This window comes from Orcinus orca, chromosome 13, assembly GCF_937001465.1.
Source record: "Orcinus orca chromosome 13, mOrcOrc1.1, whole genome shotgun sequence".
NCBI lineage: Eukaryota > Metazoa > Chordata > Mammalia > Artiodactyla > Delphinidae > Orcinus > Orcinus orca.
Window position 1 is genome coordinate 73,232,125 of NC_064571.1, and position 26,540 is coordinate 73,258,664.

Below are 26,540 nucleotides of genomic sequence, written 5' to 3' on the forward strand. Positions count from 1 at the left end.
AGAAAATAAGTTACTCATAATTTCACATTAAATGAAAACAACTGTTGATAGTTTTTGTTATTTTCTTCCAGTCTTTTTTCAGTGCACATAATATATACATTTTTTTTATAAATATATAGTTTTATTGAGACAAAAACTGACAGTGTTGGTATGAAGTTTAACATTTAAACAAAAGTTTTCACAGAAACCTAACACATGCCTAAAAAGATTTTACAACAGAGTTCTAGATGCAGATCTAAATGATGTCAAGAACTGACGGATCTCATGATTCAAGACAGCATTTTGGGTTTTAGTTAATTCTTAGGATTAAAAAAATTTGTTTTGTTTTAAAGTGAACCACTGCCCCAGTATGAAAATTTAATCTCCTGAGACCAGGGCTTCAGAAATCATTCAACTCTTGAAGTGACTCTGAACTTGTGCTGTCAGTGACTGAACCCTGCCACCAATGGTCTCAAAGTTCAAAAAACAGAGGCTCCAAGAGTTTTCCACCCTAAGAGCACCGGCCCTTGTCTTTGCCTACTCTCCCATCTCCTATACCACCCTCTGCCCTTCCCCAAATACTTCAGCCAGTGGCTTGGATAGAGAAGCTGATATTTATAACTTCAAAATCGGAAAAGAAAGGGTCTTCTTGTCAATTTCAAGAATTAGCACCTCTAAGACAGAATGATCTGCCTGTGTATACACTCCAATAAGACTTTTCCTCCTCAACCAGTTTCCATCCCCCAAATGGCAGCTTTGGTAACTTCTTAACTGGGAAGTTAAGAAGTTACCAAAGCTTAATGCTTTTTGGGAACAGCATTAAGCTCAGGCAGGGAACACCTTGGCTTCTAAGTTTCAGGCATTCACAGCTTTTAAACAGTCTCTCACAGACCTCATTTAGGTTGCCAATGACATTTTTTGAAAGGATGAAATATTCTGGACACAGAACCAAATCATCATTAGTTGTTCTTTCCTTTGTTTCACCATTTTCCCCCAACAGGCCCCAAATTTTAACAAAAATGACTCTAACCCATCCCCCTTCTTTCCCACCCCATCCCTCCCACCCCAAATAATACACCAGAAATAGCCAAAAACTACATACATGCTACACTGTAAAAATGCAGAGTTAACACTATTGGGAAGAAGGTTGTGGGTTGTGGAGATGCTCTTTGAAGATCTACAGTATCTTTTGCTCTCCCACATCCCATTCTGCAAGTTTTGTCCTTCATAGAAGGCCCTTTGCTTTTCTCAGCAAAGTTCAGAATGGGTTGTCTTGAAACACTGACCCTCCTTCCCCTCCACTGGGATGGGTGTGCAAACTATACAGCATGTAACAGCTTTAAAGCACTTGGGCTGCTGTAGGGCACAAAACTATACTGGCTCTTCAAAGGACATCTTCTCAAGCCCCCTCTACGGTGTCAAGACAAGTAGAACTCCTTCTTTCCCCACTTGAAACCCACAGTCAGATGTGACAGGGGCTGGTACTCAGGAGAGTTAATTCTTGTCATCTTTTTTGTCATCATCCTCCGAGGGGTAGGAATGCTATGTCAGCCTTTCCTCATAGGAGGATATGACAACCTGTGGGCACTTGACATTGGCTTCCTTGGCAGGGACCAGGTGAGCCTCATCAGAGTTTTTCCATTTCATCAGGAACATGAGTTCTCCACTGGAGTCTGTAGCTCCAATAATCTGCTCCGATTCCAAACCCCCAGCAAAGCCTCGTGGCTTTTCTGACTCTTCTTTCTTCTTCTTTGGTTCGCTCGCCTCCCCCTTATCTTCCGCATCAGAATCAGCTTTGCGCTTGCCTCCCTCTGATTTATGTCTCGTGTGCTGTTTTCTGTGACTGCAGGAACTCGGCAATGAGGTCGGGGCAATCCAGGTTTTCTTCTGGCTCCCAAGTGTCATCCTCATCTGAGAACCCCTTCCACTTTAGGAGGTACTCCACTTTGCCCTTTACCACTCGACGGTCGAGAACTTTTTCCACCACATATTCTTCTTCCTCTTCTTCTAGCACCTCCTCCACTTTCTTCTTGTTTTGTTTTTTCCCCATAGTGCCCACCAGCTTTCTGGTATAAAGGGTGACGCTGCTCAGAGCAGCGCCCACGAGCCCGAGAGGAATCGGTGCCGTGCTACTGGCGCGTCTTGTCGGGCCGGCCAGGGGAGTGGCGACCATAATATATACAATATAACCTAACCTAAATCATCAACACAGATGGTTGACAACCCACCCTGTTCATATAGCATAATGTTATAAAATCTTGTATTTCATTTAAAATTGCCTAGAAAATTTTAATTGCTTAGAAAATATTTTAATCATTGCATATCACATGGTATTCCTCTTTGTTAGATATTTATGTTATATCCACTTTTTCACTTTGTAAATAACACTGCAGTTTACAACTTTTACATAATCTTTGTGTCTCTGATTATTTCCTTAGGTCTGGAAGTGGAGTTTCAGGGTCAGAGTATGAGCAACTTTACAGCTCTCTGTAGTTTTGTTGTTGTTGTTTTGTTTTGTTAACAGAGAAGTTTTACACCATGGTTAATAAGAGGCAGGGGTTTTTGTGGGGGTAGGTGGGCGGGGAGGGAGTTATTTGTAATTCAGCTGTTAACTCATCAGTTTCCTATGCTTGTGGGATTGGGTCTGAGGCAATCTTACCAAGTGCCTCAGTAAATGAGAAAGAGAGGAAATGCAGTCAATTGAACTGGCTGAGTCAGAGACCAGAGAGGCAGGTTACTATTTGAATCCAGACAGTGCTAAATCATGGTGACACTGGACAGTTGCTCCTGTATGATACAGAGATACTCATGAGGTTTGCAGGACAAGCCAGGAAACATTTGGGGACTTCTAGATACAACTCCAAAGGAGTCCAGGCATGCCAAGGCCCAGAGCTAAACAGAAGGCTGGGCTATCAATGCTTCAGGCTAAAGTCACACTCTATTATCAAAACAGAGTGGACTAGAGCAGAGATATGCAAAGAATAGCACTCAGACCCACAAGACTAGAACATCTGAACATGCTGATGTGTGTAGAAGGGAGATGTAACCATAAAAAGTGGAAGCTGGTCAGCCAGGGAAGCCTAGAAAAGGAGTCATGGGAGCAAAGGCTGGTTGGGCCATTCCAGGTGGGAGGATCTTTGAGCAAACAATTCAAGTTGTCTGGTATTTTCTAGCAGCAACTTTCTGACAGCAACTGGGTGTCCTAGAATTCAATCCCATTTTGAACTAACTACCTGGGGTTAGTGCAGACCCTACAGGTTAAGGGGCTCAGCCCTGTAAGACTGCCTTCACCTCAGAAGCCAGCCACAACTCCCAGGTCCTCAGGTTACCCACACTTCTGACTTGGCTACAAATTTGGGGGTTCCCTTGACCACCCACCCTTCAGGTTTGATAATTTCCTAGAATGACTCAAAGAACTTAAGTGCCATACTTATGATTACAGTTTTATTATAAAGGATACAACTCAGGAGCAGTCAAATGTAAGAAATACTTAGGGCATGGCACCGGAGGTGGGAATGGGCTCAGAGCTTCCATGCTCTGGTGCACCACTCTCTCAGTACATCATTGTGTTCACCAACTAGGTAGCTCTCCAAACCTCATTGTTCCAGGGTTTTTATATGGTGGTTTCATTAGTGGGCATGAATAATTAAGTCAGTGGCCACCTGATTGAACTTAGTCTCCAGTCCCTCTCCCCTCCCCAGAGATCAGGGGTTGAGGCTGAAAATTTCAACCCTCTAATCTAATTGACTAGTGACTAGCCCCCATTCTAAAGATATCCAGCCCCTCATTAGCATGAATAACAAAAGACACTCCTATCATTCACAAAATTCCAAGAGTTTCAGGAACTCTGTGCCAGGAACCAGGGACAAAGGCTAAATATATTTCATTATATCACTTCTGATCTTCATGGCAAGGTTGTACCAGGTATAGAGGTGGATATATCTTGCTGTCTTAGCCAGATTAAGTATTTAACATTCAATTCATCTCAATCATCCCACCTTGTCCAGAATCTTCGCTCACCATTTGGCTTTCCATGTAGATCTACCTATAGATTTTGGGGTCAGACCTCTTGCCAATGATTTCTCCTTTTAAATTAGCACATTGACATCTGAATGTTATAACTTAGTTATGTGGACTGTACACCTACTCTCCACATGCTGACAAGCTGGGGTTTTGAGCCTACAAGGCAGAAGGTCTGACCCTGGATCACAGTGATCTCTAAAATACTGAAGGCCATCATGAAGCCTCTTGGCTACTTACCAGCATTTCCCAGACGCACACACACTGCACTGTTGGGTGCCTAGTGGGAGCCCTTTTCATAAACCTCATCAAGGCAAATGCCTCATTGTCTGGAACCCTCCTACGTAAGGCGGTCCAGTTGCTTCCTACAATTCTCACTACAAAGTTCCAGTTGGGCTTAGCTATTCAGGGAGACCCACAAAAGGGACCCTTTGATGGTAGCTACACAGTACCTGTGGAAGTGCCCAGGGAGCAGGTGATCTTCTGAAACAGCGGTCTCCAAATCAGGGAAATGTATCCTGGTAGTTCACAAAGACTTTAAATGGCACATACAGGCATGAATGGACTTAAGGGGTTCATTTTTCCCAGATCTTTAACTTCCATATGTACTTTCCTAAAATTTATCTGTTGTGATTGAGCAGTAATGCCAGTTCTTCTCCTGCATCTCCCATCTCCAACCGCCTTTCTCCCAGTATACAAAAGAAAGGCCTACTCTCATCCAGTCCCAATCTTACTGTGATGCTTGGCTTGGAGGGTAAAAACTGCAGGGTGCCAAAGGAAAGGAAAATTCTCAATGTTTTTAAATTTAATGACCTCTTCTGTCCTCCAGTGTCAAAAATACATCATATGTGAAGAAGAGTCCCAAGAGAATATTGCAAAAAGAGCATCACTGAGAAATAGTGAAAATCTTTGTATCATAATTCATCTAGGAGAGAAAGACTCCTTGTCTTTATGTTTCTTAAAATTCAGAAGCAAGACAGTTATCATGAATTAATATGATTACTTGAGGGACTTCCCTGGTGGTCCAGTGGTTAAGACTTCGCCTTCTAATGCGGGGGGGTGCAGGTTCGATCCCTGGTTGAGGAGATAAGATCCCACACACCTTGTGGCCAAAAAAACAAAAAAAGATTACTTGAAAAATGAGAAATTTTTCTGATAGAAAGTAATTTGACTTGGCTGATTAGTTTAAAACAATGATGGCTGGCTTTGCCAATAAGAATGTCACAGCTGTTTTTCATAAATGGGTTAAGTCTACAACTCCAAAATATTAATAAAAATGTATTTAGTTTTTTAATTAATTTTTACTGGAGTATAGTGATTTACAATGTTGTGTTAGTTTCTGCTGTACAGCAAAGTGAATCAGTTATACATATACAGTTATCCACTCTTTTTTTAGATTCTATTCCCATATAGGTCATTACAGAGTACTAAGTAGAGTTCCCTGTGCTATACAATAGGTTCTTATTAGTTATCTATTTTATATATAGCAGTGTGTATATGTCAATCCCAATCTCCCAATTTACCCCTCCCCTCCCCTAATAAAAATATATTTAAAGCACATGATAAGGTAAAAGGATTTGGTCCAAAAATTGTCTTAGCAAAAGTGTATTGGAATTAACACTTTTACTTTCCATATCTTCCTGAGTATATCAATTTAAACAAGGTGCCTCGGGGCTTCCCTGGTGGTGCAGTGGTTAAGAATCCACCTGCCAATGCAGGGGACACGGGTTCGAGCCCTGGTCTGGGAAGATCCCACATGCCGCGGAGCAACAAATCCCAGGGGCCACAACTACTGAAGCCTGCGCGCCTAGAGTCCGTGCTCCACAACAAGAGAAGCCAACACAATGAGAAGCCCACCCACGGCAACAAAGAGTGGACCCGCTCGCTGCAACTACAGAAAGCCTGCACACAGCAACGAAGACACAACGCAGCCAAAAATAAATAAATAAAATAAATTTATAAAATAAATAAATAAAAATAAACAAAGTGCCTCTAAGTGAAAAAGTAGCAGAAATAATTAATAATCATTTGATAAATCTTTGCAAAGATTTGTTGGCATAATCCCAGAAGCTGAGAACCGGAATGACACTTATGACTGGGTAACTAATCCTTTACAGGTTGAGTGGTTTCCAAATCTTTGCTTTCAACAAAATTGAAGGAATACCTAATTAATTTGCCAGCTAATAGATCACTGAAAATAGTTTTTGATGATAGATCATTATATGGTTTTTATCATATAACTCAGAGGTATTCAAATAATTGGCTGACATTCCTATGATGAAATTTCTTTCCCATCTAATTTATGCAAATTAGGTTTCTCAGAGCTTGTCCAAAAAAAACAGGAAGAAATTAACGTTGAGCCCAGTCTCATTCTAGCAATAATTAATATTCATCCACAGATATAATAATTATTTAGAAAAATTCAGCTTCACCAACAGTCCAATAAAATTTTACTTTTTATGTTCAATAATTACTAATATTTAAAATAATACTTTTATTTTTGGCCGCACCACGTGGCTTATGGGATTTTAGTTCCCCAACCAGGGATTGAACCCAGGCCCTTGGCAGTGAGAGCAGAGTCCTAACCACTGGACTGCCAGGAAATTCCCCTGGAATAATACTTTAAATAACATAAAAATAATTAAAAATAATGTTGTTTTGATCAGCTGTGCACTAATAATACTGTAATGATAATTAAATCCAGAAGAAATTTAACACTTATAGCCCTATGGTCACAGTAAATAAAATATATGTCGGATTACATATATTTTGTTGCAGATAAGAATGATCAATAAAGCATAAAATATAGCAGATGTAATTCTTATGTAGAATGAAAATGTAAATATTGGAAGAAAAATAAAATTTTAAAACTTTTAACTGTTTAAAGAAGAACTTGTTTGGGTACTTTTTAGTGGATGATTATAGTATCAAATTGCTCTGAAATCTTAATTCCACTTGACACATTTAAAAGCCTGATATAAGAGTTTTAAATTCAATATTTATGACCAGAAATCATATCTTTTGCACTACTTAAATTTAAGATGAAATATTTTAGATCTCAACTTAAAAATGTGAGAGGGGACACATAGTTTTTGAAAAGGCTTTTTGTCTACTTGCAAATAAAGTGTGAAAACCACTGCCTGGAGTAAGAAATGTCTTGAGCCCTGAGCGATATGGATGCCCTAGGCCCATAGGCCCAGGAAGATGGCAGGGGCAGGTAACCAAACAGGCAACTCCACCAAGCGGACTCCAAGCCTTTTCCTCTCCTAGAGCCTTCCTGAATCCCTGCTCCTGGGATTCGCCCTGCCACCCTAAGGATGGAGTACCCATGGAGAGAGGGGAGGAAGAGCCCAGAGAGTCATGCAGGGACAGAAGCTGGCACAGTACCCAGAGCTGAACTGCCCCAGCTTCTCTAGGGAAAGGTCAGCCCTTAGCTGTTCCAGAACCATGAGTCACCACTGAGCTGCTGGGCTGCCCTAGCTTGGGCTTGGTTACCACAGAAACTGCTGTGTTAAGGTGACTCAGCAGAACTGCGCAGAACCCTTCAAAGGACATCTGGGAGAGATTATAGCCCCACCCCCATTTACCTTTCAGGATAAGCGGCGGCAGCTGTACCCTCACATCAGTTGGGTTTCTGGGACACATGCTTCCACCTCATTACTACCCAGAAGATCTTTCTTGTTCTGCTAAAACATGAACCTTTGGGGAGTCCCTTTAGAGGCCAGAGATGTAGAGGACTGTGGAATACTGCCACTGCAACCAGTTCATCTGAAAATTACCACCCAATCCCAAAATTTATATTTTGAAAAAAAGGGGTTGGAGCAGGGGATGTTTTGTTTTAAGAAAATCAACATTGGGACTTTCCTGGTGGTGCAGGGGTTAAGAATCCACCTGCCAATGCAGGGGACACGGGTTCAATCCCTGGTCAGGGAAGATCCCACATGCCACGGAGCAACAAAGCCCATGCGCCACAATTACTGAGCCTGCCCTCTAGAGCCCGCAAATCACAACTACTGAGCCTGAGAGCCACAACTACTGACCCCGTGTGCCACAACAAGAGAAAGCCCACACGCAGCAATGAAGACCCAACGCAGCCAAAAATAAATAAATAAATAAATATATACATATAAAATACATTTAAAAAAAAAGAAAATCATGGGCTTCCCTGGTGGCGCAGTGGTTGAGAGTCCGCCTGTCGATGCAGGGGAAACGGGTTCATGCCCTGGTCCAGGAGGATCCCACATGCCGCGGAGCGGCTAGGCCCGTGAGCCATGGCCGCTGAGCCTGCGCGTCTGGAGCCTGTGCTCCGCAACAGGAGAGGCCACAACAGTGAGAGGCCCGCGTACCGCAAAAAAAAAAAAACTTTTCTGGGGTTTGCAGCAGAGCTCTGTGCTGACCCTTTGGGAGGATAGTGCACTCAGAGATGGAGAAAGTCTGTGTAGCACCAAGGGAAACCTCATAAACTCCCCTACAACTTCGTAGCAATACCTCCTTCTCTCTCCTGTGAGGCCCAGCTATTTCTACAGTGTCCTTCCTTCTCTCTATTTGTTGCCCTTTATTCCTCCTCTTTCAATGGAAGCCTTTAGGTGAGAGTGTTGCTAAGACAGCCTAACTCAGGAGTCCTGAGTTCAAGCGGCTGCTCTGCATTGACTAGCTCTGAGGTCCTAGAAGGCATTTAGCTCTGAATCTCAGTTTCTCCATCTGGACCTCATAACCTGCCTGCCTTTTTAGGGTGTTGTGAGCCTCCAGTGAGCACAGCCACATCCATGACTTGTGACCTGTCCCCCAGCCTTCTTCATCCTCCATCCACAGTCTGTACTGCCTCTTCTCTGCCCACTGCAGGGCTAGCACAGGACTGGACAAAAGATGGTCACCCCTTCTTCCAAAGGTAGGTTATCTACCCTTTAGGGCAGCAGCCAGAAGGGAAAGCTGCAGTCCTTCCACCCTGTCATCTGATGCTGACTGCTGACCCCAACTCAGGCCTCAAACTGCCCTCACCCTCAACTCTGAGCCCCTCACTGATGCCGCGACACACCCTGACCTCTAATCCCAGTGCCGGGACCTGTCTCCCATGGGGACAACTATGGACAGTTTTTATGACCAATGTGAGACAGAACTAAGGTTCTCAGCCTGATTAACTCCGAAACAGAGCTGAAGACACACATATCAAACCAACTTCTTGACATTTTCCACTCAAATGTCTCAAAGGTACTTCTTTTTTTTTTGGCCGTGCTGCCCAGCTTGTGGGATCTTAGTTCTCCAACCAGGGATGGAACCTGGGCCTCAGCAGTGAAAGCGCTGGGTCCCAACCACTGGACCGCCAGGAAATTCCCTAACTTCTACTTTAATATGTTCAAAATTTAACACATAATCATCACCCAACATCTGCTCCTCTCCCAGGGCTTCCTATCTCTGAGAATAGTGCTTCCATTCATCCAGTGCAGAATCCAGAAATCTCGGGGTCGTGCTTGATACCATTTTTATAACTCCATATCCGAAAGAACACTAAGTAGTCAATTTTATTTTCTAAATACTTTCACTTTTCCCTTTCTCTCTGTTGTGCTGCCATCTCCCCTAGTCCAAGCCACCATCACCTTTCACCTGGGCTACTGCAATACTTTCTAAAAGATTTCTCTACACTCACTCATCTTTTCTAACCCACACACTATGCTGCAATAAAAGTGAGCTCTTCAAATGCAGATTTAATCATGTCACAGCCCTGCTTAATACACTTCAGTAGTCTTCCATTCCTTCTAGAGTAATAATAAAAAGCTTACAGGGCCAACAAGTCTGCATAGACTGACCCATGCCTGTCTCTGCAGCCTCATCTCCCACCCTGCTCCTCCTCCAGCCACAGGGCCTTCAAACATATCTCCTCTATCTCAGATCTCTCTACCACCATCCAAATATCCATCAGGAGGGGACTTGTTGAATAAACTTTTGTATATTCACACAATGGATGTAGCTATAAAAAGGAACATAAACTGCTATAGAGTAATCTCCAAAATATGTTGTTCAGCAGAAAAAAGCAAAATACAGAACAATATATTTGGTATGCTACATTTTTATCTTAGAAAAGGAAAATATGTGAACATATCTATACAAATTTGCTTATTGTTTAAAAATAGAATAATAAAACAAGGGACTTCCCTGGTGGTCCAGTGGCTAGGGCTCCACGCTCCCAGTGAAGGGGGCCTGGGTTCAATCCCTGGTCAGGGAGCTGGATGCCACATGCCACAACTAAGAGTCCACACACCACAACGAGGATCCCACGTGCCACAGCTAGGACCCCAAATGCCAAAACTAGGACCCAGTGCAGCCAAATAAATAAATAAATATTAAAAAAGAAAAAAAGAATAAAACAAAAACTAAGGTAAACCAATGTTTACCTTAGGGAGTAGGAGGAAACAGGGTGTAAGGGACAGGTATAGAAGCTAGATTTCTCTGAATGTACCCTGTTTTGAAGATTTAATTTGGATACCATGTAAATGTTTTACATAATTTCAAGACAAACTTAAAAATGTAAAAAAAAAAAATCTCTAAAATTCAAAATTAAAGAAATAACCTTAATTGTGTTTCCAGTTGATAGGTTAGCCACACAGAAAGGAATAATTTCAAGTGACGCTAAATTAAAAACACAATAATTTGAGTGATATGTCCTTATTTGGGGATATATCCCAGGAACAAAAAGAACAGCAATGACAAGCCTCTTAGATAGCCTCATCCACCAGAGGGCAGACAGCAGAAGCAAGAAGAACTACAATCCTGCAGCCTGTGGAACAAAAACCACATTCACAGAAAGATGGACAAGATGAAAAGGCAGAAGGCTATGTACCAGATGAAGGAACAAGATAAAACCCCAGAAAAACAACTAAATGGAGATAGGCAACCTTCCAGAAAAAGAGTTCAGAATAATGATAGTGAAGATGATCCAGGACCTCGGAAAAAGAATGGATGCAAGAAATGTTTAACAAAGACCTAGAAGAATTAAAGAACAAACAGAGATGAACAATACAATAACTGAAATGAAAAATACATTAGAAGGAATCAATACCAGAATAACTGAGGCAGAAGAACGGATAAGTGACCTGGAAGACACAATGGTGGAATTCACTGCTGCGGAACAGAATTAAAAAAAAAAAGAATGAAAAGAAATGTAGACAGCCTAAGAGACCTCTGGGACAACATTAAACGCAACAACATTCGCATTATAGGGGTCCCAGAAGGAGAAGAGAGAGAGAAAGGACCAGAGAAAACATTTGAAGGGACTATAGTCGAAAACTTCCCTAACATGGGAAAGGAAGTAGCCACCCAAGTCCAGGAAGCGCAGAGTCCCATACAGGATAAACCCAAGGAGAAACACACTGAGACACATAGTAATCAAATTGGCAAAAATTAAAGACAAAGGAAAATTATTGAAAGCAGCAAGGGAAAAATGACAACATACAAGGGAACTCCCATAAGGTTAACAGCTGATTTCTCAGCAGAAACTCTACAAGCCAGAAGGGAGTGTCATGATATACTTAAAGTGATGAAAGGGAAGAACCTACAGCCAAGATTACTCTACCTGACAAGGATCTCATTCAGATTCGATGGAGAAATCAAAAGCTTTACAGACAAGCAAAAGCTAAGAGAATTCAGCACCACCAAACCAGCTCTACAACAAATGCTAAAGGCACTTCTCTAAATGGGAAATACAAGAGAAGAAAAGGACCTACAAAAACAAACCTAAAACAATTAAGAAAATGGTCATAGGAACATACATATTGATAATTACCTTAAACGTGAATGGATTAAATGTTCCAACCAAAAGACACAGGCTTGCTGAATGGATACAAAAACAAGACCCATATATATGCTGTCTACAAGAGACCCACTTCAGATCTAGGGATACATACAGACTGAAAGTGACTGGATGGAAAAAGATATTCCATGCAAATGGAAATCAAAAGAAAGCTGGAGTAGCAATCCTCATATCAGATAAAATAGACTTTAAAATAAAGAATGTTACAAGAGACAAGGAAGGACACTACATAGTGATCAAGGAATCAATCCGAGAAGAAGATATAACAATTATAAATATATATGCACCCAAAATAGAAGCACCTCAATACATAAGGCAACTGCTAACAGCTATAAAAGAGGAAATCGACAGTAACACAATAATAGTGGAGGACTTTAACACCTCACTTACACCAATGGACAGATCATCCAAAATGAAAATAAATACAGAAAAAAAAAAGAACAGCAATGAAATTTAAAACTGTTTTCAGTGATCATGTTACTATTAATAATAATTGTATTCTGAAACAATTATATGAATATAGCATAGATTAAATCAAATAAACAAGTATAGTAAGATCATTAGAAGCCATGATTTTCAGGGAAAATATATATAAACTCAAAGGAGTTACATTAAAACCCTATAATCCTAAATCTGACTTGGAAATATCAGTTGAAACTCTTCATGTCTCTTTTAAAAAAACAGCTATTTCCTAGCTCTGTCCACTAAGAAGGACTAGAAACAGGAGCCATAGCAATCAGGCATCCCTTGTGTACAGATTGTGGTCTCTAAATGTCATTTTCCAATAATAGGAACCAGGCTCTTTTGAGAAATGACTGAATCCAGATTTGAGCAGGAAATGTACAAGATGAGCCTGAAACATCTTGCCATACCAAAAAGCAAGGCCCCACTGGCCAAAAATGAGACAAGTTGAGCCTCAAAAAGAATGATAACTGTAATGGGTTGAAACTCCTCAGCTATGCTGAAGTCCATGGTTTATAATGTTACTTTTTAAATAAAAATCATAAGTCATCTTTGGAAGATGCCAGAAAATCAAATCATTATTCTGAAGCTTGGTAAATACCGTTTATCTTTTTTTTTTTTTTTTTTGGTACAAGCTATGGCTCACAGTAACCAAATATTAGTTACTGAAAGAAAGGAAAGCCCTAATGAAATAATCTAGGCCCTTGCTACTCCAAGTGTGATCCATGGACTATCAGCACTGGCTTCACCTGAAAGCATGTTAGAAATGCAGAGTTTCATGCCCCAATTCAGACCTACTGAATCAGAATACATAGTTTAACAACATCCCCAGGTGATACCTATGCACAATAAAGCTGGAGAAAACTGATCTACAGAATGATCATCAATGGCTACTGAGCGATCAGGTGAAAAACCTAATGGGGGGAACTTCATAATGAAGTGAGCCACCTGGCAATACCTGAATGCAGGATGTCTTACAACACGAAATGAGACTCAACCAGACATTATGTCTCTCCTGATGTGACACAATAAGACTGCCCAGGGGTTAACTGATGAAGTTGAATGACGGGCATACAGAGGTTCATTATATTATTCTCTATACTTTTATATGCTTTTTCCACTTTCCTATTTATTTATTCTTAATTGTGGTAAATAATACATAAAATTTACCATCTTAACCATTTTTAGTGTACAGTTCAGTGGCATTAAGTACATTCACATTTTTGAGCAAACATCACCTGCGTCCATTACCAGAACTCTTTTCATCTTGCAAAACTGAAACACTATACCCATTGAACACTAACTCCCCATTTCCCTCTTCCTCCAGCCCCTGGCAACCACCATTCTACTTTTTGTCTCTATGAATTTGACAACTCTAGGTACTTCATATAAGTGGACATATAAGTGTCCTTTTGTGACCAGTTATTTCATTTAGCATAATGTCTTCAAAGTAGAACCATGTTGGGACTTCCCTGGTGATCCAGTGGGTAAGCCTCCACACTCCCAATGCAGGGGCCCAGGTTCAATCCCTGGTTGGAGAACTAGATCCTGCATGTGTGCCGCAACTAAGAGTCTGCATGCCACTACTAAGAGTCCACATGCTGCAACTAAAGACCCCATGTGCTGCAACTAAGACCCGGTGCAGCCTAAATAAATAAATAAATATTTTTTTAAAAACCTGAGACTTAAAAAAAAGGTTTAACCATCTTGTACTATGTGTCAAAATGTTCTTCCTTTTTAATACTGAATAATATTCCATTGAACGTATGTACCACATTTTGTTTATTCATTCATCATTGATGGACATTTGGATTGTTTCCACTTTTTGGCTATTCTGAATAATGCTGCTACAAACATTGGTATACAAATAGCTATTTGAGTCCCTACTTTCAATTATTTGGGGTATATACCCAGAGGAGGAATTGCTGGATCATAGGGTAATTCCATTTTAAATATTTTGAGGAACTGTGATACTGTCTTCCATAATAGCTGCACCATTTTATATTCCCACCAGCAGTGCACAGGAGTTCCCCACATCCTTGCCAACACTTGTTATTTTCTGGGTTTTGATAATTGCCATCCTAATGAGTGTGAAGTGGTATCTCGTTGCAGTTTTGATTTGCATTTCTCTAATGATTAGTGATGTTGACCATCTTCCCATGTACTTATTGGCCATTTGTATATCTATCTTCTTTGGAGAAATGTCTATTCAAGTACTTTGCCCATTTTTCAATTGGGTTGTCTTGGGGGTTTTTTTGCTGTTGAGATGTAGGAGTTCTATATATGTTTTGGGTGTTAACCCCTTATCAGATGTATTATTTGCAGATATTTTCTCCCATTCCATGGGTTGCCTTTTAATTCTGTAGATGTGTTCTTTAATGCACAAAGTTTTAATATTGATGTAGTCCTGTTTACCTATTTTTTCTTTTGTTGCCTGTGCCTTTGTTTCATATCCAAGAAATCATTGCCAAATTGAAAGTCATGAGCTTTTCCTTTATGTTTCCTTCTAAGAGTTTTATAATTCTAGCTCTTACATTCGGTCTTTGATCCATTTTGAGTTAATTTTTTGTGTATACTGTAAGGTAAGGGTCCAACTTCATTCTTCTGCATTATATATGTTTGAATATTTCTATTTCAAAGTTTTAAAAAAAGGTTTCTTAAAGTTATTAAAAAGTGTTCTCTACTTATATTGCCCAACCTCCCATACCTCATCATTTTATCCCATCACCTTGCACAGTGTTTATCAAACAGTGGGCATTCAATTATTATCTGTGAATAAAATGGATGAATATTTAAAGTAAGAAAGGAAAGGAAGGGAGGGAGGGAGGCAGGGGGAAGGAGGAAGGGAGGGAGGGGGAGAAACAGATTGGAAATATTGTACATATTCTAGCCCATGCTAGTGGCCTAGTTCTCTGAGCAGGTCTACCCTGAAAACAGTTCCTTACCCACATAGTGCTCAGACCTGCAGAGGCCAGACTCCATCCTCAGCAGACTAAACATCACAAACTCCTTGAGATTCATTTTTGGTATCCTAAAGTAAATCATTCTTGGGTCAAAGTAAAAGGGCTGGGTGGAAAAGGGGCTGTTTTTTCGCCTCCCTGGCCTACAGAAAAGAGGGGGTAATTACAGCAGAGATGCAGTTGTCCCCACTTCTCCCATGGATTTTCTCTTCTTAAAATGCTGGCGCTTCCTTCCCTGGCCTCTTTCAATGGCTCAAACTCTTCGATATCCCAAATAAATCTGAAATCATTCATTCAGTCAACAAATCTCAATTGAACACTTAGGTGATAGGCACAGGGGATACTGAGATGACTAGGATACTCTAGAGATCCCCAGTCTGGTCGGGAAGAAAGTCTGACAATAGAGTGCTACAAGTGTTATTAAGAGATGTATTATGATAGAATAGAGGAGAGGAGGCCTCACTCTTCTTGAGGAGCCTTTTTGTATCCATTATCTATTGCTGCATAACAAACAACCCCCAAATATTAGTGGCTTAAAACAATAATCATTTTACTTGCAACCAATTTTGTAGGTCAATAATTTGGTCTGCGATTAGTCAGGAAGTTCCTCTGCTGATCTCAACGGTAGGTCATTCATGTAGGTTCAGTCAACTTGCAAATCATCTGGGGCTATTTGGTCCGGGAGAGCTCAGTTCAGACAGCTTGTCTCTGCTCCATGAAGTCTCATGCGCTGGTAGAGTAGCTCAAGAAGCTTCTTCACATGACAGTGAAAAAGTTCAGTAGCAAGAGCGGGCAAGTTCAACATATAAGCGCCTCCCCACCTTTTTTTTTTGGTCGCACTGCGTGGCTTGCAGGATCTTAGTTCCCCGACCGCTGGGGAATTCCCTATAAGCACTTTTCATTGTTCCATTGGCCAAAGCAAGTCACATGGTCAAACCCAAATCAGTGAGCGAGGGGACTACCCATAGGCTGTGATTACAGGGAAATATGGTTCAGTGGGACCATTCAATGTTCCTCAATTTTTTTTCTTAATTTTAAAGGCTTATTTAATTTCTTTTACATAGCTCTACATATAAAGTGCTTAAAAGTTATACACTTTTTTCTCTTTTCCTTTTTTATTGTTCCTTAACTCCCATGACATCACCCTCTTTCAGATAACCCCAAACAACTTACATATAAAGATAATGATATATATAAAAAGATTCCATATCTTTTTCCATGCTCATGTAACTCATATGTGTGTGTGTGTGTGTGTGTGTGTGTGTGTGTGTGTGTGTGTGTGTGTGTGTGTAGTCATGTATATGTGTATGGGGATGTTTTGTCATTATTTTAACACAATGTTTCTCTCATTAAACAAACGTTTCATGTAAATCACTCTGTGACAACTGCTATAACTCTTGGTCATTTTTCAAATGGATGCACAGTATTCGTCATTTATTCAGCCATTCCCCTAGTGTTGGGATCTATTTTGTTTCTAGATTTTTGGCACTGTGATCAATGCTGCAGTAAACATTTCTCTCTGTCTGTCCTTACATATTTGTGTTTTTTATTTCTATGGAACGCCTCAGAAGTAAGTACTATATTGTCATTTTATCATCATTACAATATTTTCTGACATCTGGTAATATGTCTTCCTTACTATTGTTTTTCATATTTTTCTTGGCCATTTGGGGGAATTTACTCTTCCACATACTCTAAGATTTTATACAATTTAAAAAGACCCGGGGGAATTCCCTGGTGGCCCAGTGGTTAGAATCTGCCTGCCAATGCAGGGGACACGGGTTCGAGCCCTGGTCTGGGAAGATCCCACATGCCACGGAGCAACTAAGCCCGTGTGCCACAACTACTGAGCCTGCGCTCTAGAGCCTGTGCTCCACAACGAGAAGCCACCGCAATGAGAAGCCCATGCACCGCAACAAAGAGTAGCCCCCGCTCACCGCAACTAGAGAAAGCCCATGCGCAGCAACGAAGACCCAATGGAGCCAAAAATAAATAAATGTATAAAAAGACCTGGGCTTCCCTGGTGGCGCAGTGGTTAAGAATATGCCTGCCGGGCTTCCCTGGTGGTGCAGTGGTTGAGAGTCCGCATGCTGATGCAAGGGACATGGGTTCGTGCCCCGGTCCTGGAAGATCCCACATGCCGCAGAGCGGCTGGGCCCGTGAGCATGGCCACTGAGCCTGCGCGTCCGGAGCCTGCGCTCCACAATGGGAGAGGCCACAACAGTGAGAGGCCCACATACCGCAAAAAAAAAAAAAAAAAAGAATCTGCCTGCCAATGCAAGAGACACGGGTTCAAGCCCTGCTCAGGGAAGACTCCGCATGCCACGGAGCAACTAAGCCCGTGAGCCACAACTACTGAGCCTGCGCTCTAGAGCCCGTGAGCCACAGATACTGAGCCCGTGAGCCACAACTACTGAAGCCCGGGCGCCTAGAGCCCGTGCTCTGCAACAAGAGAAGCCACCGCAATAAGAAGCCCGTGCACTGCAACAAAGAGTAGCCCCTGATTGCCGCAACTAGAGAAAAGCCCGCGTGCAGTAACAAAGACCCAAGGCAGCCAAAAATATAAATAAATAAATAATTTTTAAAAATAAAAAGACCCTGTTGGCATTATAACTAAATTAACAATAAATGTATATATTAATCTGGTAGATTTGACAATTTTATGTACTGTCTTCTTACCCCATAGCATGATTTTTTCCACTTGTTCAGATCTTGTTTTCTGTTCTCCAATACAGTTTTATAGTCTTCTATATATAATTCCTATGCCTTTCTTAAAGTTAAGTTCCTTAAATAAGTTAAACTTATTCCTAAGCCTTTTACAGCTTGTGCTATTGTAAAAGGGATATTTCTCCCATTTTTTCCCCTAAGTGCTTAGCTGGAGAATAAAGCTACTGATTTTGGTGTACGCATCTTGCATCCAGGCATCCTAACAAATTATCTCATTAATGTTAGTTTTGTTTTGTTTACTGGCATCCCTTAGGTTTTCTAGGTCTACGCTCATATCAACGGCAAAAAGAGATAGTCCTATCACTTTCCAATGTTTATATGTTACTTCCTTTTGTTTGTGTATGTATTAGTGCATTTACTAAAACTTCCCAAGTAATGTTAAATAATAATGTCAATAGTGGGCATCCCTATCTACTTCCTGATTTTAACTGCAATGGTTTTAGTGTTTTTCCATTTAGGATAGTACTTGCTGCGGGTTTTTGGTAAATAATACACAATTCCTTTTATTCTTCTTTTGCTCGGAGTTTTTGTAACAAATGGCTTCTAGGTTTAATCAATGTATTTTTAGCTTCTATTGATTGGCTCATAAGATGCTGTATCCTTTTTTTTTTTTTTTTAAAGATAAGTTATCAGGGGTTTCCCTGGTGGCGCAGTGGTTATGATCCGCCTGCCAAGGCAGGGGACACAGGTTCGAGCCCTGGTCCAGGAAGGTCCCACATGCCGCAGAGCAACTAAGCCCACTACTGAGCCCTCGTGACACAACTACTGAAGCCCACACGCCTAGAGCCCGTGCTCTGCAACAAGAAGCCACCGCAATGAGAAGCCCGTGCACCGCAACGAAGAGTAGCCCCCGCTCACCGCAACTAGAGAAAGGCCCTGCGCAGCAACGAAGAACCAACGCAGTCAAAAATAAATAAATAAACAAAAATTTATTTAAAAAAATAAAGATAAGTATCCGATTTTTTTTTTTTTTTTTTTGCCCTCCTGCCGTCCCCCAGCAGGGGAGGAAAAAAAAGCTACCTATCTTGGGCTTCCCTGGTGGCGCAGTGGTTGAGAGTCTGCGTGCCGATGCAGGAGACACGGGTTCGTGCCCCGGTCTGGGAGGATCCCACATGTCGCGGAGCAACTGGGCCCGTGAGCCATGGCCGCTGGGCCCGCGCGTCTGGTGCCTTTGCTCCGCAACGGGAGAGGCCACAACAGTGAGAGGCCTACATACCGCAAAAAAAAAAAAAAAAGAAAAAAAGCTACCTATCTTGTTTTTACACAGGCGCACATACGTGTGTATTCTTCCAACCCAGTGGTTTTTGACTAGAAGTAATTTTGCCCCCCAAGGGATATCTGGCAATGCCGATACATTTTTTTATTGTCACAACTAGATAGGGGTGTTGTTGGTATCTAGTGGGTGGAGACCAGGGATGCTGCTAAACATCCCAAGCTGCACAGGACAGTCTTTCACAACAAAAAAATTTAGTCCAAAATGTCAATTGCAACAAGGTTGAGAAACCCTGATGTAGCCTATTTATACAGCTTTTAACCAGGCTAAATTGCCTCACTGGGCAGCGTCTTCCAGAGGCCGCTCCCTCATCCCCTGGAAAGACTGGAGGAACCGCAGAAGTGACAAGAATCCCGGGACTGTTTTACCTTCCCTTTGCCCCTAATGCTCCTCTTTTTTCTCAGCAGCACCCTGCTTGCCCACCCTACTGGGACGCCTGCCCACAAGAAGGGCAGGAAGCCAGACTTAAAGCCCAAATGGGCTAAAAGCCTGGCCTGACTGAGAAATGGACCGATCGCCTGCCAAGAGTTCGCGTCTTGCTGCCTAGAGAGCGGAAAAGTTTTCTCAAAGTGAGGGCTGGAATAGCATTTCACGCCAAACCAAGAGAAAGACTAGATTCCAGAGGCTCAAAGTTAAAGAAAATCTGATTTGCCGCCACTAGCTTTGCATTTTAAAGGGAAAGGAGGCGAAGGAAGAAGGGGAGGGTCAGCCCCACCGTTTGCACTACCCAGAGTCCAGCCGTCCATTGTGGTGGTGGCCGAGGCAGCGCCACTGCTCCGAGGACTCGCAGGGGGCGCAGGACCACGCCGCGTCACCTGGAGCAGCAGAGGGGGCCACCCAGAGCAAGTAAATAACTTTCATGGGCCCCAGTGACCCTGGCGGGCGGGGGATTCCAACTCGGAGGGAATGAAACTTGCTTGACGCTCTTCAGTGTCTTCCTGCTCCGCCGCAGCCAACCCGCACGGCCATCCTCTCTGCACCTCGTCCCAGCCTGTGTCCTCCGCGTGGGGTCAGTCCGGAGGCTGCAGGGTCCCCGCGGGAAGGCGCTCAGGGGGTTGGGGCCGGACGGACTGAGGGAGGCCGCTGGCCGGCAGGGGTCGCTGCGCCCCTCAAAGAACCTCGGTCTACCCTGTGTCCTCAGAGAACCTGTTAGCTGTGCACTTTGATAAGCCCGGAGGACCAGAAAACCTTTACTTGAAGGAAGTGGCCAAGCCAAGCCCAGGGGAGGGTGAAGTCCTCCTGAAGGTGGCAGCCAGCGCCCTGAACCGGGCGGACTTACTCCAGGTACCCAGGGGTCTGGCAGCGGCTGGGACTGGGCGGGACTCCAGGTTCTTCAATAAACATTTACCAGGGGCTTCCCTGGTGGCGCAATGGCTGAGAGTCCGCCTGCCAATGCAGGGCACACGGGTTCGTGCCCCGGTCCGGGAAGATCCCACATGCCGCGGAGCGGCTACACCCGTGAGCCATGGCCGCTGAGCCTGCACGTCCGGAGCCTGTGCTCCACAACGGGAGAGGCCACAACAGTGAGAGGCCCGCTTACCGCAAAAATAAATAAATAAATAAATGAAAATAAATATTCACCGGATGAAGGAAAGACCTAAGGCACTACCATTAATGCTCATCATGCGTGCTGGGGGTTCTGAAACTAGAACCACTTAGCCTCCATTGTTTACACAAAATACAGGGGTGTTTGCACAGCAGAGTCCACCCTGCATCAAACCACTGTCTGCTCAGGTTTGCAGATAAGGAGACTGGACGTGCGTGCGTGCGTGTGTGTGTGTGTGTGTGTGCTCCCGTGCGCGAGTGTTAGACCTTGCTCTATCTCCTTTACTCCTCAGGCAGCCCTGTTCACCATTTGTATTCGACAGATAAAGAAACTGAGGGTCAGAGAGGTTCAGCAATGAGCCCAAGGCCACACACTAATTTATTTTTGGCTGCGTTGGGTCTTCGTTGCTGCGTTCAGGTTTTCTCTAGTTGTGGCCAGTGGGGGCTACTCTTAGTGGCGGTGGGCAGGCTTCTCATTGCGGTGGCTTCTCTTATTGTGGAGCACAGTCTCTAGGCACACGGGCTTCAGTAGTTGTGGCTCGCAGGCTTTAGAGAGCAGGCTCAGTAGTTGTGGCACACGAGCTTAGCTGCTCCGCGGCATGTGGGATCTTCCCGGACCAGGGCTCGAACCCATATCCCCTGCATTGGCAGGCAGATTCTTAACCACTGCGCCACCAGGGAAGCCCCCCCAAGGCCACACACTAGTAACCAGGGGAACTGTGACTCAAATTGAGGTCTTTGTCTTAAGGCTCCAAAGTCTGTATTCTTTCCATTCTGAGGGTCCCAGAGCTGGCAGGGGGCAGTACTCTAAGAATTTTCTTCTGACTTCTTTTTGAAGCAGTAAACTAGGCCAGCTGCATTTTTTGAATTAAGAAATGTACACCAGAATCACAGGAGGCACTTATTCAAAATAAATAGGACCAGGACCCAGGCATGTGTACTTTGAAAAGGCTCCTCAAATGGTTCAGATGCACACTCCTAGTTCAGTCCCTCTGGTCTCAAGCATCTGGTTGAAGGCTTCTGAAGACTGTGTTGAGCAAGTACAGAGCCTGGCACTTGATATATCAGAACTATCATTAAGGAGTACACAGTTTGGTTTGCAAGGCAGAAATAGAGACAGAGATGTAGAGAACAAATGTATGGACACCAAGGGGGGAAAGCTGCGGGGTGGGGGTGGGGGGTTGGGGGTGGTGGTGGGATGAATTGGGAGATTGGGGTTGACATGTATACACTAATATGTATAAAATAGATAACTAATAAGAATCTGCTGTATAAAAAAATTAATTTAATTAAATTGAAAAGAAAAGGAGTCCACAGTTTTATTCCCAGTCTTGCTATTAATTTGCTTTGCCACCTTGGACAAGGCATTTCCCTGCCCAGGTCTCAGTTTCTTCATTTGTAAAACAAGGGGTTTAGATGAGAGAAATAGCTAAGGACTCTACCAGTTAGACATCCACTGATTATGGGACCTACAGTCTCTTATTTGCATGAAACAAATCACCTCTGCTCTCTTTTTTCTTGAATTAAAAAACCTAACTTTAGGGCTTCCCTGGTGGCGCAGTGGTTGAGAGTCCACCTGCCGATGCAGGGGACACGGGTTCGTGCCCCAGTCCGGGAGGATCCCACATGCCGCGGAGCGGCTGGCCCCGTGGGCCTTGGCCACTGAGCCTGTGCGTCCGGAGCCTGTGCTGCGCAGCGGGAGAGGCCGCAACAGTGAGAGGCCCGTGTACCGCAAAAAAAAAAAAAAAAAACACCTTACTTTACCCTGAACTTTGTCTTGGAAAAAAAGAGGGCCAGGGACGGTGACACACAGAATTCTGATCACGTTTACTACTTAGTGCACCCTTTCTCTACAGAGACAAGGCCAGTATGCCCCACCCCCAGGAGCCAGCAACATTTGGGGACTCGAGGCATCTGGACACGTGGCAGAGCAGGGGCCTGGCTGCCAGGGACACTGAAAGATTGGGGACCCAGCCATAGTTCTGCTGCCTAGCGGGGGCCAGTATGTCACTGTCCCCGAAGGGCTCCTCATGCCCATCCCGGCAGGACTGACCATGCCCCAGGCTGCCGCCATCCCAGAGGCCTGGCTCACCGCCTCCCAGCTGTTACATCTCTTGGGTAAGGACCACCTCACCCTACCTCATGCTTACTCCATACAGCATGGTTCAATTGCTTCATGACTCAGCCACCTCAGAACCCAGCAGTCCTGCAGGGCAGCTTTGATCTGGCCACTGAGCCACACCCAACCCCAGCACCTCAGCCTACTGTACCATCAGTAGTATCAGGTCCTCATACTGTGCAGCAATATTGAGGCTGAAAATTATGGTTAGCACATAGAAAACCTGGAAAGCGCTGGATGAAAGGCCTGTGCACATCTTCACACAGTAAGCCCAGCAGTAGTCCCAGCTTCTCAGTCAGGCTAAGCTTCTCTCTGGGAGCCCTAGCACAGCAGAAGAAGCCATTCAATCAACTCTTTAATTCCTCCCCAATCCCACTGAGGCCAGCAAAGAGCTTACATGAGGGTCCCTGGCTTTGGGGAGACCAGTGTAACTGGCAAGACAACCACAGTGTTTGGAAGGGTGGCCCTGGCTCTAACTACAACAGAAGCTCAAGATGGGAAAAGTTGGTGTGGGCAAAGGGGGTCCGAGAAGGCTTTCTGGAACAGAAGGCCTTGAAGGGTGGTAGAGCTGTGATGGACAGATGGCATACCAAGGTGGCCTAAGAGGGTCAAGGTGAGATCAGCTGCTTCACTCAGAAGTGAAGGATGACAACTGTAATTTATGAAAGATGAGACTGCAACTAGATTGTGGTGGCCTTGAATGGCAGGCTATTTGGACTTGACACGAAAACCAATCAAGAACCACTTGACATTTTGAGGAGAAAGTGACATAATGAAAGCTCCATTTCAGGAGGAGCCTGGTGGTTGTGTGTGGGGCCTGGATTTGTGAGACCAGCTGGAGGCCAGTTTCAGACTGAAGAGGGGCTGCCTTCAGGTAGTGACAGCGGGAATGGTGGTTATTCTTACTCATTCAGGTATAGGTCAGAGATATGTTTTCATATTATTTCACAGGTAGAACAGAGATTATGGATGTGGCTGCTAGTAACTGTTTCCAAAAGTTGTTTCCCACTTTGACCAGAGGCAGTAAGACAAAAAGTCAATATGTGCTCTCAAAACAGCCAGAGATTTGACATTTGGTGGTCTCAGGGCCAGGTGATCATGGTAGAATAAGCCTATGTGGAGAATGTGTAGCAGTTGCAAAGCAAAGAAAATGGTTCCTGTACTTTCTGTCGCAGGAAATGTTCAGGCTGGAGACTCTGTGCTAATCCATGCAGGAGCAAGTGGTGTGGGCACAGCTGCCATCCAACTTACCCAGATGGCTGGAGCTGTTCCTCTGGTCACAGCTGGCTCCCAGCACAGGCTTCAAATGGCAGAAACGCTTGGAGCAGCTGCTGGATTCAATTACAAAGAAGAGGATTTTTCTGAAGCAACACTGAAATTCAGCAAAGGTAAATAAAGCTTCTGCAATTCAGCAGGAGTTTCAGAGATGATTAAATAAAATCCTCACCAGCCTCAGAGTTGCCTCTGGATCTGTCTCCCCTCTGCTAAAAGCACAACAACTGTCCAGGCCAAATTCTAGTACTCTGGTGTTTGACCACTGGAGACAGGCAGGCAGTATTTAGGACTAAGATGATTTTCCTGTGCATTCTTGTAAGTGATATGATTCATATGCTTTTTAGAAAGTGGACAATCACACAGAGTTGGCCTGGAATTATTCAGGACCTCTTTTTCCCAACCAGCCACTCTGCAGTGAATTAACAGGAGGCATGGAGCAGAAACCAGTTTGGAGCTGGTCAGAGTAGGCTTGGGTAGGTAGCTCCCTAAATGGGTGAGTAGATGTGTATGCCTCTATATTCTGAAACTGAACCTGCATATATTTGGCTCATCCCCTTCCATTGTTCCACATGAGTCAAAAAGGAGAGATGAAAACAAAGCTAGCAAAGCCATGATTCAGGCAACCCAGCTCAGACACTTGATAACTTAGATATGGACTAGCCTGTCCTGTAGCCTGGGGTGGATCTCCCCTATTCCCCTGGGTGCCAGTGGGTTCTCTACTTACGTGGAGGTCAGGGGAAATACCAGATCATGGTGCTGCCCCATTTCCCTCCTGCTGTGGCAGGGATCATAAAATATGATCATGTATAATATCACACATGTATAATAGAGTTCAGCCAACTAAACTCCATTTACAACCATGTTTCTATAAGCAATGTTCTGAGTTCCAACCTATAGATTTACTGCTTGCACTTGTATTTATTTATACCCATATTTCCACAAATATACCATGTAATCTTATTTCACACCAAGCTTTCTGTGTCTGACTAGCATCATATATCTGTGTTTCATGTGAAAGGCGCTGGAGTCAACCTTATTCTAGACTGCATAGGCGGCTCCTACTGGGAGAAAAATGTCAACTGCCTAGCTCTTGATGGTCGCTGGGTTCTCTATGGTCTGACGGGAGGTGCTGACATCAGTGGGCCTCTGGTTTCAAAGATACTCTTTAAAGGAGGAAGTCTGATCACCAGTCTGCTAAGATCTAGGGACAAAAAGGTGAGTGATGGGTGAAAAGAAAATGTGATTTAACTATTATCCATAAAAGTGTGATTCATTCACATAATCCTGAGAAAGTAAGATCATATATTAAGTTAGAGAGCCTATGTATTAATAGAAACCTGCCCCTCTGTGTATAAATAGGTAACCTAATTTCACAGAACTAATTAAAATTGGTTGATAAAGGCCTCAACATCTTGGAAAGAGGGTAATGTATTATGTAAACTTTATAACAATGAACAAAGCATTGACCATATTAGGAAATACTACTAATAGTTCCAAGACTTTGTTTTCAAAGGCAGAACTGTTCTCAGTGTGCTAAGAAAGCCTCTTAGGTAAGTAAGGTTAGTAAGCTTCTACCTTTAACAGATTATACATTCATGAAATCTTTTCTGTGTGGCATTCCAGCAGGTGCCAGCTTTGGGAGTTTTGTAACAAGGTTTCACAACTGCTGGGGGGATAGCAGAGGTTAAGCATCCCTTTTGAATTGAACCTATATTAAGTCCTCTCTGTGGCTGCCTCCTGCTTGAAGTCTTTATTTAAAAACAGCCCTTCAGCTTTCAGTGACACTAATATTTTCTCCAAGCTTCGGTCTTTATCTGGGACAGAATAGAGCTTACAAATCTAGGGACATGCACATACATGCTGGTAGTGAAGGGATTACATACCCTTGTGTGACTTTTCAGATGTGTACAAGTTTCAGAGAAAGCAGAAAGACTAAGCAGGGTGGGGAGTGGCAAGGTAAGGCCTCTGTCCAGGCTGATGGTCTCCTTTTCCTTATCTTAGCACAAACAGATGCTGGTGAAGGCTTTCACAGATCAAATTTTGCCCCACTTCTCCACGGGGAACCCTCAAAGTTTACTGCCGGTTCTGGACAGAGTCTACCCCATAACTGAAATCCAAGAAGCCCATGCGTACATGGAGACTAACAAGAATGTGGGCAAAATCGTCCTGGAGCTGCCCCAGTGAAGGAGGAGGGGCAGTACAGGACAAGGCTACCTCAGGTCTTCCAAGAGCAAACTTGGAGAAAATTCACAGTACTCAGGCGACCGGGTGCTACACCAGGCTCGCCTGTAATCCCCTGTTCCTCTCCGAGCCTCAAACGATCAGTGCAAAGCCGGTCTAAGGAAATAAAGAGTGGACTTGAAGAGTGGCGCGTGG

The 26,540-nt window shown here is 43.4% G+C and overlaps 1 protein-coding gene and 1 pseudogene across 1 annotated transcript; one reads left to right on the top strand and one right to left on the bottom strand.

Moving 5' to 3' along the window:
* Window positions 1–99: 99 nt before the first annotated feature.
* LOC125960753 (chromobox protein homolog 1-like) lies at window positions 100–4,980 on the bottom strand (annotated as a pseudogene).
* A 3,885-nt stretch (window positions 4,981–8,865) lies between these two features.
* Window positions 8,866–26,527, top strand: TP53I3 (tumor protein p53 inducible protein 3). Its single transcript, XM_049695812.1, is given in 6 exon segments — window positions 8,866–8,887; window positions 20,367–20,509; window positions 22,627–22,888; window positions 24,065–24,277; window positions 25,183–25,379; window positions 26,166–26,527. Coding segments are annotated over 6 exon segments (1,020 nt in total). The 3' UTR covers window positions 26,349–26,527.
* Window positions 26,528–26,540: the final 13 nt, after the last annotated feature.